This window comes from Felis catus, chromosome A2 (genome assembly GCF_018350175.1).
Source record: "Felis catus isolate Fca126 chromosome A2, F.catus_Fca126_mat1.0, whole genome shotgun sequence".
NCBI classification, from domain to species: Eukaryota; Metazoa; Chordata; class Mammalia; order Carnivora; family Felidae; genus Felis; species Felis catus.
Genome location: NC_058369.1, coordinates 121,383,385 through 121,396,180, shown reverse-complemented (window position 1 = coordinate 121,396,180; position 12,796 = coordinate 121,383,385). Strand labels below are relative to the sequence as shown.

General features: G+C 49.0%; 1 protein-coding gene across 3 annotated transcripts in view; it reads right to left on the bottom strand.

The window, feature by feature from the left end:
- Nucleotides 1-3,025: 3,025 nt before the first annotated feature.
- The window catches only part of WIPF3 (WAS/WASL interacting protein family member 3), an 82,815-nt gene continuing 73,044 nt past the window's right edge, over nucleotides 3,026-12,796 (bottom strand). For 2 of the 3 annotated variants that reach the window (XM_045052550.1, XM_045052551.1), the window contains exons 8-10: nucleotides 7,335-7,411; nucleotides 7,120-7,223; nucleotides 3,026-5,295 (exon numbers count right to left, since the gene is read on the bottom strand). In XM_045052550.1, the coding sequence (XP_044908485.1) occupies nucleotides 7,152-7,223; nucleotides 7,335-7,411 (149 nt within the window). In that variant the 3' untranslated portion in view covers nucleotides 3,026-5,295; nucleotides 7,120-7,151. The remainder of the gene's footprint in view (nucleotides 5,296-7,119; nucleotides 7,224-7,334; nucleotides 7,412-12,796) is intronic. The other variant, XM_045052552.1, reaches the window with a different exon arrangement.

The window sequence follows — 12,796 nt, the reverse complement described above, 5'->3', positions numbered from 1 at the left end:
TGGCTCAGTCGGTTGAGCGGCCGACTTCGGCTCAGGTCGTGATCTCACGGTCCGTGAGTTCGAGCCCCGCGTCGGGCTCTGTGCTGACAGCTCGGAGCCTGGAGCCTGTTTCAGATTCTGTGTCTCCCTCTCTCTGCCCCTCCCCCGTTCATGCTCTGTCTCTCTCTGTATCAAAAATAAATAAACGTTAAAAAAAAAAAGGCAAATATCGTATGATTCCACTTACGTGAGGTCCCAAGAGCAGTTAACTCACAGAGCCAGGAAGTAGAATGGCGGCTGCCAGGGGCTGGGGGGGGGCTGGGGAATGAGGATTGTTGTCTGAGAGGTAGAGTGTTTTAGTTTAATTTAGTTTAGTTTTTTTTTTTAAGGTTATTTATTTTGAGAGACAATACGAACAGGGGAGGGGCAGAGAGAGAGGGAGAGAGAGAATCCCAAGCTCTGTCAGTGCCGAGCCCGCTGCAGGGCACGGTCTCAGGAACCGTGAGATCATGACCTGAGCTGAGATCAAAAGCTGGACGCTTAACCGACTGAGCCCCGCCCCCCAGGCGTCCCTGAGCTGTGCACTTAAACATGGTTATGGCGGTAAGTTTCCCTGACGCATATTTTACCACAATTCAACAAAACCACACTAGAAATGGGAGTTGAGCTCGTTAGAACGGCTGCCGCCTTCTGTGCCGAGCATCTTCAAAGCTAAAGCCAGAGCAGCCCCGAAAGAGGAAACGATGCCACGTGAGAGGAAGGCCGGCTCTCTCCACTTGCGACCTAGAAATGCCAGGTTGCTTCCATGATTTGGTCTCCACTGTGACAGGCAAAAAGCACCTGAGTGTCTTGTTTGTGAAAATAGGACTTAGTCACGGTCACAAGGTGACCTGTGTCAAGGTCAGAGTAGATGACTGCCTCGTTGATACGACAAGGGACTGCTGGCTCTTTAACCTGTATCTCCAACTCTCGTCTTCCCCACAAACGCGACATTGTCCTGCAAAGCTCCAAGGTGACAGAGCACGTATTAGTTTGCTACGGCTGCTGTAACAAAGCCACCACGCACCGGGTGGCTTAAACAACGGAAGTTTATTGTCCCACAGTTCTGGAGGTGAGACACCCAAAACCCGGGTGTCGGTGAGGGTGGGGTTCACTCAGAGGACTGTGAGGGGGAATCTGTCCTATGCCTCCGCCCTGGCTTCTGGGGGTTTGCTGGGGGTCATTTGGCATTTCTTGGCCTGCAGCATCTCCCCAGTCTCCGTCTTCGTCTTCACACAGCGTTCTCCCAGTGTATGTGTCTGTGTCCACGTTGCCGTTATTACAAGGACACTGGTCATACTGGATTAGGGCCCGCCCTGCTTCGGTACCCCCTTATCTTCAGTAGCTACATCTGCTACCCGATTCCCCCATCAATATCAGAGATGACGGAGCGAGGACTCCTCCATATGGATTTCTGGAAGACATCATTCAACCTATAACAGAACAGGTTGATGAAGGACGCCCAAAACGCTGGGACGCGGTGTAAGAATTCAGATCTTGCTTCTGGAGTCCACAGCCCTTCCTATGAAGCTGCTTCCCTCACCCTTCTAGGTACCACCTTTCCCACCCTGAAGTCTATCAGAGGTGCCTAAAACGACAGCTTCTTCACCTCTGCAGCCCATGGCTTTGAAGTTCATCATCCCCTTTGTCAAGTCTCTTCGGCCACTGCTTTCCTTCTCTACTCAACGCTGGCCCTTTGGGTCATTAAAGGGCTGATCTCTACCTCTACTAATAAGAGGGCAGATAAAACAAGTCAGGTCCTTAACTAATTCGGATGCAAAGCGTGTGTAGCAGCTAGCTTTGAAATTCGCTTCTAGATGAGATTTATTTCGGGAACGTCTATGAATTCTAACGACTGCGCTCTCCTTGTCATCCAAGGGCAGAGCCAGCGGAGCGTGGTCTTTGAGCTTCTTCGCTACCATCTAAGCCGAAGGGCTGGGGTGTGGGTAGCCAGGGACGGCTCTGTTAGTGACTCGGCAACGTAATGAGCCCACTGCTTGTACCCTAGAGCTGGGCTGTGCCGGTACCTGGGTCTCTTGGGACCCAGGGGTTAAGGGCTTGTCTAGGTCTAACTTCACTTCACCACTGTATGCTTAGGTACCTATTTGTGCCCCCATTTTACAGGTGAGGAAACTAAGGCGCAGACGGGTCACATAACTTACATCCTCCAACTCATCACGGGCAAAATAGAGATTCAGCTCTCTGGCCCCAAGCCAGCTTACCTAGCAGGTGAACCGCACCTCCTCTGTGCCACAGGCCCCCTGAAAACACCACAGGGCGCATCAAGGTGACACTGCCTCGTAAAGATTCTGCGAGGGGTTTGTGAAGTCAGGGGCAGGCACTAAGTGCACTTAAGAGCCAAAGTGGTTTCGTTTTGACACGAGTCAGAGGAATTCCATAAGCAACGGTCTCTGCCCATTTTACGTTAATAAAACAATACAGTGTTACCGATTTTTTAGGGCAATGTACTCGAAGGGCGCCTCGTGGCTCAGTCAATTAAGCGTCCGACTCTTGATTTCGGCTCAGGTCACCATCTCACGGTTCGTGAGATCGATCGAGCCCTGCGTTGGGCTCTGTGCTGTCAGCTCAGAGCCTGCTTGTTATTCTCTCTCTCTCTCTCTCTCTCTCTGCCGCTCCCCTGCTCATGTTTGCTCTCTCTACTTCAAAATAAATAAATAAATAAATAAGCAGTGTTTGTTTTTTTTTTTAAAGGGAAAATACATTTGAGAAAGATTTTCCCTTGGTTGCTTTTCCCAAATACCCATCCGTTCCACTGAGCCACAAAAGCTAGGAAAACACCATGTTGTAGGTTAGTGAAAAGCGTCAGCTCAGAACAGAAAGGCCCCATTTCGGACACAACATGTTGCAGCAGGTGTTGGTTCCCGTGTGAGTATCTCCCCTTCCCTGTCATTCTTAGAACAGAAGCCCTTCTAACCCTTAAAAATGGTTGGCTTAGATTGGTACTGGTGTCCCTCGACGGGGTTTAACAAGGACACGAGCAGAAGCATTTCCACTTATTTAAGTTTATTAGGTACAAAGAAAGGAGTCTGCGGAGGGCACATCAATAAATACAAAATACATATGAAACACGGGGTGGGGGTGGGGCACAGGCGACAGTGTTAGCGAGACGCTTGAGAGCAGTGAGGGTGCCGTGATCGTGATTCGTCGCCTCTGCAAAAGTTTACGGTCAAGGGGCTTAACCTGTCCTGCCAGAGGCAGGCACCACGTGAGTTCGAAGGGTGTGAAATTCAGTGATAGGTCTCGAGGAGAGGTGTGATGCCAGATTCCTGAGATTTCTCCCTAATTGCAATTTTTGGTTTCTGCTCCTCCCTTCCCTGTGTCCTCGATGGCTTTATTTTTCATTTCTGTCCCAGTGGCGTGGAACATGAGTGTATAAACACCTCATCAGGGCAGTCAGTCTACTCTGAAGGTGGAATTGTCTTTGGCCTTCTTAATCGTGATCATTAAAACCCTTGTAATTGTTTTACGCCACCGGGAGGGAGACGGAGGGGATGCCGTTATAATAAAGAAATTCTACCCTTTTGGAAAGCTTCCGGAGCCAGTAAAACAAATCGGCGATGCCCAGAGCCAATGACCTGCAAAAGCTGCTTTTCCATTGAGTTAGCAGTTACAGTTTGGCATGATTGATTCCCCAGAGAAGGGCGCTTGACCTTGCTCAGTTGTAGGACGCCATCTTACACTTTACTCTGGACAACAGCTGAGTGTGTGCACTCACATCTGCCAAAGCCCTCCTAACCGGAAACCTCTTTTGGATGGCTTGGTCTGGGCACGCTGTCCTTCAGGTCTGAGCACCTGAGTGGGTTGTTCTAGAGGACATTAATTTTTCCACGGCTCTGCCCGCCTCTCCCTCTCGATTTCCTTTCATCTCCACCTGTTTTGAGCACAGACCCCGGGGTCGGTCTGTTTCCTTCTATGTTCTGTCCTTCTTCTGGTATAGCTTCCCCTCCAAGGACAGGGGGCATTTGGGGGTCAGGTGCAAGCAAAAACACCCTTGTGTTCTCTTCCCAGCTCAAGAAAAAGGGTGCGAGAACAGCAGTCAGAGCCCGTCCAGACCAGTTCCGTATCCGGGGGCCGCTGTACTTCCACCCTTCTCCCCCACAGAGAAGTGCCTGCGGCAGGGAAGGGGGGATTTGCTCTCAGACCAGTCAGGTCCTCTTGAGCTCAGAAGGGAGCTGAAGAAGGGAAGGGAAGCCTGGCGGGTGCTTCCAGGGTCCCTAAGGGCGGGGGTGAGGCACCAGGTATGTGAGGCAGATATTTGCTAACATGCTTCGGTCTATACTTTCTCGTGTCATATTTTCCGTGGAAATCCTGCTCCCGGGGCGAAAGATAAAAAACAAAAACATCTCTGAGATAGACTTTGTAACGAACCATAATAAGGAGTCACGTATGTTTCCAACTTGCAGAAAAAATACCAAAATCTCATAAATCTCGCCTTACCCTGGCTGCCAGGACTGGGGCTAGGGGCTTCGTGGGACAGGAGGAATGGGAACGTGGGTGGGGAGGGGCACTGTAAACGGTAAAGAGCACTGGCTACTTGTAGGGTCATTCAGTTACAAAAGGGCCCTGTGGTTGGCATTGGAGGGGCCACGCCCACTCTTGCCTTGATTTTGCGTTATATTTACATTAGGCAGAAAAAAAAAAAAATCCCTGTACTGCAAAACGGAAGCGAGACGTGGCATCTCGTTCACTGGAGGCTGTGTGGCATTGTCTGGGTGTGGGGCTACACTACTCTCTCTGAGCTGCATCATTTATAAGGCATTATTTGGTTTGATTTTGCGGTTTGTACGATGAGAATATAGAATCATGCCAATAAGAAGCTGTCATGGATACTGCGACTTCGGGACTACTTGCAAACTAAGGAATCTTCTAGAAACGGTTCAGAATCTAGGAAGGGCCAGCCTGCACGCATATTTACAGTCATGGAATGGACACCACGGGGTGGGGACAGGGCTCTGTCTGTACCGACAGATGGATGACAAGATGCGTCTTAAAAAAACTGGAGAAACATAATGTGTGTGTGTGTGTGTTTAAATTACTCAAAAGTCGACTACCATACTGACTTAAAGCCTGTGCAAACTACGTATTTACAATAAATAAATGCTCCACTCTGAGCTTGTGTGTCAACTGAATTACAACTCGAGTGTGGTGAGGACAGACACGTTGTCCTGGGGATGCCCATCTGGCAGTATGGAACCCCAGGTGGCTCACGGGACATGGGCTTCATCTGCCTTCTCACCGGAGTGTCTTTAGAGATAACTGCGGAAAGACAAGAACATTACCAGGTGGACCGAGAAGACGCCTCACACACAAACAACCCACCCTGGGACTGGGCACCAAAGCCTTTCTGCATCCACGTAAGGCTGCCAGGGCCTGATGCATCACACGCAAGGGGCTGATTTTTACCAAGGGGGTTGTGGGTGGACGCGGGATGAAATGGGACATGTAATTGATGGCAAATGAAGGCTTAATGCCATCTTATAGACATTTATGGGACCAAACACCAGTACCTGACAGAAACTCAAGAAAAGCCAGGAACTTCTGGGAGATCCCAACACAAGGCAATGGGAAAGAGAGAGGGCCCCAGGCCTTTAGATTTCCAGCTCAGGTCTCCCACCCTCGAATGGATCGCTGGGGCCTCCTAGCCGGAAAAGAAGAGTGCCCCCTGGGGCAGTTTGCTTTGTCTACAACCCTGTGATCCCTCCGGGTGATAGCTTTTTGTCTCACTGAAGTGAAAAGGAATTCACTCGGTGTCCAGCTAGACGGAAAAGAAGATCATCTTGACTACGGGATGCCCAAGAGAGACTTCCCAATCCATCCTGGACTAGACTTTCATGGGCTCTGGTGACTTAAGTGTGTGCCTGCCATGAGGCCAGACACCGGACGCTGCACCATGGTTAATCATTCTGGCTGTGCCTGAGGGTGAGGATAACTCCTATCCTGGTGATTCGAACACACCAGGTAAAGCAGAGAGGTACAGCGGGAGGAGCACCGCACAAGGAGTCAGAAGTCCGGGCATGTGACCTCGGGAAAGTTCCTTAGCCCCTTGGGGCTCAGTTTCCTTGTCTGAAAAAAAATGTCATTAAAGGCATCTCTCCAGCTTACATCAGAAGGTACCTAAAAGGATCAAAGGAGATCACATATGCAAGTGATCTGAAAAAAACGTAAAGAACTGTATAATGGGGGGGCTATTATTTTGATTATTACTATATTTTTTCTGACCACAAGAGTAATGCATTCTCTGCAGAAACTTCAGAAATTGCAGAAATGCGCTAGGAAGAAAGTAAAAAATCAACTCTCATCTCCCAGGGTGCCTGCCTGTTAATTCTGTGTCTATTCCCTCTGTCTTTTGTCCTATGCATATACGCTTCTCCCTTCACTGCAACCACACACCCAGTTTTGAGCCTGTGATCATTTGAGTGGTTATCACAATTCTTAGACGAGCCGTGGTTGGTTAGAAAAGGGGGTGCTCGTCCTCCTGCAAGGAAATCATCCCGGCATCCAGGACCTTGTTCCCCTTCTCACGTCCCTTGCCATGCTGTCCCATGTGGCTGCAGAAGGGGCCAGTTTAACAGGAGGCCACCCTCTTTGCCACACAGAACTGTGAAACAGGAGGAGGCCAAGGCAGGACTAAATAAATGCTTGTTTGCAAAGTGATAAAGGGCCTTTAAGGATGAGACCCTGTTGTGGGCAGTGAGAGATGTCACTTCCGCCCAGGGGCAGGAGATAGTCTGTCCAAGCTGCCTTGTGTGAGAAGGAGGGCATTTTGTCAAAGACTCTCTTATCCCACAAGAACCTGTCTGGTTCTCTTCCCAGCTTTCCTCCGGCCACCAGGACTTGAACTGTGACTCAATTTGGCCAAAAGAAGCTATTTTGTCAATGGGAGAAAAACCCCGATGGGTGCGCTAAGATACCCTGCATTCTATGGACAATACAGAATCTGAATTCAATTGGATACATGTCATAGGGTTTTGTCTCCAGGCTTCTCAAGCCATTGGAACCAGGGAAGAATGAACTGGGGGGGGGGGGGGTGAATGGGGGCACTGTTGCAGAATGACTCGCAGGGGGTTCTGGGTTGTCAACCTTGCTTCTGGATGTGATGGGGATTCCCCCTTTCACTCTTCAGAGCTTGAAACTGTAAGCGTTTCATTCTTGCTGCAAACAAAGGTTGCACCGAATGGTCTTCCCTGAGGAAAAAAGAGTCTGTGCAAAGATGTAAAGTTTCAAGGAGAAAGCACACGCTCAGCATTTCTGGGGGCTCCCGGTTTTTACATTCAGAGACCCGAGGGACGCGTTACCTGAGAATTTCTGCCTTTGATGTCATCCGAGCTCTGCCCTGCCGCCTCGGCATGGAGCCAGGGACCAGGTGTCCGGCCTGAAAGAAGAACGATCTCACCGTCTCTTGGCCCGGGGACCGCCACGCACTACACGGAGAAAACGCAGACTACACGGGCGCTAAGAGCAGCAGCAAAGGAATCAAGGGTAACATGAGCCCGTCAACCCGAAACCTTCGGGCTCCTGGCCCTAGACTGCGTTTCCACCCACTGCTTCCATGTCACAGACCGGATGCCCAGGCATCTCGACCAGTCTGCTGGAAGGGGAACCGGTTATTAAGGCCTGTCGTCTAAATGCACGTGAGCGCTTCTTAGCTCCAAACGAGCCACCCCCTCCAGACTCGCTCATTTGTCCGGTAGCCCAAATGTGCCAAACACCGTGCTGGGGTTGGTAAAAAAAAAAAAAAAAAAAAAAAAAAAAAGGAGTAAAAGGTAAGTATATGCTGAATAAATCAGGCTCCATTCCGTGAGGATCCAACTCGTTCCCTAAAATACACTTTGTTTAATCGCTTCTCGGCCTTTTGGCTAAGATCAAGTGTAAAATACACTTTGTTTAAATATTACACGAGTTACACATAAATATATTCTCATTAAAGGTTCAAAGGATATAGGGAAATAGGAAATAAAAACGCAAAACAACCTCAAGTGCGTCTTTGCCTGCCCTCCTTCTCATCCCATTTTCTATCCTGAAGTCACCACTATTTAACGCTTGGTGTTTATCCCGCTAGATTTTTTTTTTGGCATTGACTTACATATATGTGTGTACGTGCATATATATGGGTTGGTTTTAAATCCACATTCCCAGGCCTTCCGGGACTTTTCCTGTGAGTCACGTGTTCTAAATGGTGTCCCTGATGCCTCTTTGCTGCATGAAGTACGAGGCTTTTCTGTCCTGCCTCTGTCACAGATTTCCGAATTAAACAGGCATTGTCCCTCCAAACAATCCAGGCTGCTGTGCTACTTACAAAGCAACTGAAAAGCAGAACTACTCATCACAGATCATTTATGGCAGTGAAATACTGATAACACCCTGTGTTCAACAAAACTATTTAGGAAATCCAGGGTTCACAATTTCGGACAGGGTATGAAGTAGCCATTTGAATGTTTACAAAGGCCCAAGTAATTTGGGGTGATGTTTGAAACTTAGGAGAAAAAAAGCAGGCTAGAAATTGTTTAAATAGGATGACCGGAACTATTTTAAAAATGGAAATAATATATTGATTCCCCCTGGAGGTACTATTTTTTTTTTGAATCTCTTGAAAATACTTTAAAGTTTTCTACAATGAACATGTAAATCATCTTAAGAATCTGTTAAGATACAGGTTTTTTGGGGGGCGCCCGGGTGGTTCAGTCGGTTAAGTGTCCAACTCTTGGTTTCGGCTCAGGTCATGATCTCACGGTTCGTGAGTTTGAGCCCCACGTCGGGCTCCTGCGCTGACAGTACAGGGCCTGCTTGGGGTTCTCTCTCCCTCTCTCTCTGCCCCACCCCCGCTCATGCTCTGTCTCAAAAGTAAACAAACATTAAAAATATTTTTTAAAAAATCAAATAAAAAAAAAAGAACTAGTTTATATCCCTACCCGATCCCATGTGTCTAGGGCCCTGAGAGCAGCCTGAGTGACCACTGCTGAGGCCTCCTAGCAAAGAGATGGCCCCCAAGTTACTGACAAAGCTTTGTTTATTTCATAATCCAAGCCAGCCTGTGCCTTTTTGCAGGCATAGGGATACTTTCTTTGTCTTTTTTTTGGGGGGGGAATGGTGGTTCCTGGTTTATTGTGTACTAAAGGATAAAGATGAACAGTGAAATGAAGAGGTATGCATATAGGGTGAGGTCAGGAAGGGCCCAGGGAGCAAGAGTTTCTGTCTTCGTGGAGTTGGGTGCATCATGGATGCACCATTTTCCAAACACATGGATGTGTTCACCAACCTAGAGGCTCTCCGAAGCCCCTACGTTTGGGATTTTTATTGCTGGCTTCACCTTGTAGGTAGACGTGATCGTTCATTAACACAACCTCCAGTCCCTCTCCCCTTCCAGGAAGAAGGGGGTTGGGGCTCAAAGTTCCAAGCTTCTAATGATGGCTTCATCTTTCTGACGACCCACCCCCACCCAGGATCCCACCAGGCATTGCCTCATTAGAACAAAACAGGTTCCTATCACCCAGGATATTCCAAGGGATTCAGAAGCTCTGTGTCAGGAACCGGGGTCAAAGACCAAATATTTGAACAAAAGGTGCTGGTAGTATTCTTATCCCTTAGGAAATGACAAGGGTTCTAGGAGCTTTGTGCTGGAAACTGAGGGCACAGGTGAAATATACATTTTCTATTATTTCACAAAATACAATTCAATCCATCACATTCTCCTTTTGAGAGCGGGCTCCCGGAGCTGTATTTATGCCAGTAAAGCTGGGGAGGCCCAGGAAAGTCACATTTTTCAGGAAGGATGCCTTCGGCACAGAAATACTTTCACGCCAGAGGGGGGGAAAAATCATTCTGTAGCCAACAGGAGGCTGGACTCTGCAAGACCTGGAGAAGGGCCAGGGAGGATTTACAGACAGGGCTGACCGTTCAAGCTGGGTCTCTCTGAGAGCCTTCCAGAACTCCGGCCAGCCTTGCAGCGACTCAGCATGCTGAGGGGGGTGGGTTAGCACAAGAGTGGACTCCTAGGAGAAGCACAACTAACTGGCAGCCTGGGGCCAGGACGGGCTCTCCAAGCTGAGGTCCACGTGGCACCAGGGGGTGAGGTAGGAAGGTGTGCAAAACACCGGACACGGAGCAGAGACCTTGGTGCGAGCCCCAGCTGTGACCAGGGGCAGGGCACTTGATTTCTGCCCGGGCTTCATCAGCTGTACGTGAAGGAGTTGGTCTGAATGACCTCAAAGGGCCCTTTCGTTCCGATGCTGGAGGCCTCTCACAGTCTCCCACCAAAGCAAATGACGGGTTTTGCTGGAAATGACAATTCTAGAATTTGCCAGATTTAAACCTTAGAAAGTGCATATCTGGCCTTTCCTCTCCTTCCCCGCCATGACGTCACGGTTGAGGTTGGTGTGAACCCCGCCACTCCTTCCTGGACCACATCTGCTTGTACAGAACTTAGTGGGGTCACCCTGTGTCCCGTGGGGCCACACTTCCCCTCCACAGGTGCTCAGGCCAGGGACCGGCCAATCAGATTCTCTCCCCCAATAACCTGGAGTTCTTTTTTAAGTTTATTTATTTATGTATTATTTAAAAAAACATTTTTTTTAATGTTCTTATTTCTTTTTCAGACAGAGAGAGACAAAGCGTGAGCAGGGGAGGAGCAGAGAGAGGGGGAGACACAGAATCAGAAGCAGGCTCCAGGCTCCGAGCCGTCAGCACAGAGCCCGACGCGGGGCTCGAACTCACGGACTGTGAGATCGTGACCTGAGCTGAAGTCGGATGCCCAACCGACTGAGCCACCCAGGCGCCCCTATTTATTTTGAAAGAAAGAGAGAGTGCACGAGTGCAGGAAGGGCAGAGAGAGAGAGAGAGGGAGAGAGAGAATCCCAAGCAGGCTCTGCATTGACAGTGCAGATCCTGTGGGGCTCCAACTCAAGAACTGTGAGATCAGGACCAGAGCGAAACTGAGAGTCAGACACTCAACCGACTGAGCCACCCAAGCGTCCCTCCCAATAAACTGGAATTTTAAAATTAGCGTTAATGCTCAAAAAGTAATAAGTATTTGTTACAGGAAACTTGGACAAAACAGTGAGGCATAAGGACAATAAACACCACCCAGCATTCTACCTCTGAGTGCTAACCACTCTCAACACTTAGTGTGTATGCTTCTGGCCCCTTCTCTCTTCTGTTGATTTGGTCAACAACTTATTCTCCCTCTCCATATAGATTCACAAAATAATTTCTGTTTAAAAAAAATTTTTTTTTAATGTTTATTCATTTTTTTTGAGAGAGAGAGTGAGCAGGGGAGGGCAGAGAGAGAGAGAGACACACACACACAGAATCTGAAACAGGCTCCAGGCTCTGAGCTGTCAGCACAGAGCCCAATGTGGGGCTGGAACCCACGAACATGAGATCATGACCTGAGCCAAAGTTGGACGCTTAACCGACTGAGCCACCCAGGCGCCCCCACAAAATCATTTCTTAATTGAAGAAGATGATAAAACAGAAGGAACAAAAGTGACAGGGCAGGGAGGGCTATCAAATAAAGAGTGGTCGGGGAAGAAGTGTCTGATAAAGCGCCATTAGATCAAAGACCCAAAGGAGGCAGGGAGGAAGTCTCATGGATATCAGGGGAAAGCGTCCCGCAGAAAGAACAACAAGTACAAAGAACCCAGAGCCCAGAGGTGGGAGTGCGCTTGGAGTTTTCTACAAGCTCCAAGTTGTCTGTGCTGTTGGAGCGAAAGGAGGTTTTGTGGGGAGTGCGGCTGGTTGGGTGGGCACTTCATGTAGGTCTGATGAGCCAGGTGGGAATTTCTAATGGATATAGAACGAGACAGGAATTCAGTGGAGGATTTGAAGCAGACGGTGGCCTGACTAGACTTGGGCTCTAGACAAATCATGGGGCCTGCACTATGGGGCAGGGAAGCCTGTTGGTAGGTCGCCTGCAGTCTCCAGATGAGAAATGACAGTGGTTTCGGCCGGGCTGAGGCGGAAGACGAGGCGACAGAGATCAGGTCGAAGATATACTTCAGAGGAGGAGCCCCAAGATTTTTCTGGTAAGTTGGATGTGGAGCAGGAGAGAAAGAAAGAAGCCAGAGAGGACTCCAAAGTATTTGGTGTGCCAAAAACTGGGGAGGCAGCAAGCACAAAGTGGAAGGAGGGAAGAAAGCGAGGGATGCCAGAAAATCTAAGTGAAGACGTGCTTCAGAAGGAGGGTGTGACGGGCTGCGGCTAATACATCTGACCACTGGCTTTGGTGACATGGAGGTCCCCTGGAGGCCTTGCTAAGGTCTCTTTCCATGGGGTAGGGGTGGGGGAAAATGCCTGAAAGGGCAGAAGGGGAGGAAGAAGGCATGGTACTGTCTGTGAGCGGAGAAATAGCCCAACGACCAGAGTAGGCCAAGGGAGACGCTTTATAGGCACGATAACACCTTTGCCGGTTCAGAGGAATAAAGGAATAATCTAGAAGGACAGGAGTAGTAACAGAGTGGGATGTTGGAAGATAGCTTATGAACGAGGGAGGTCAACAGTGATGATCAGGCACGGCTAAGATTAAGCCCAGGGCAGACTCCTCACCGCCCTGCGGCCCTCCGCAAAGGCAGCAATAGATGCTCAGCTTCTGTCAGTGTCTACGGATTCTCTGTCTTGGGACATCTAATCCTTCGATTTCATGACATGAACCACCCAGTACTGTTAGGGCAGCACTTGGTGGACAAGTTTCTTTGCTAATGGAAATCGTGGTGGCTAGTTTTGCCATAAATGTAAAGTAACTCTTTTACGTATTATTCTTTAA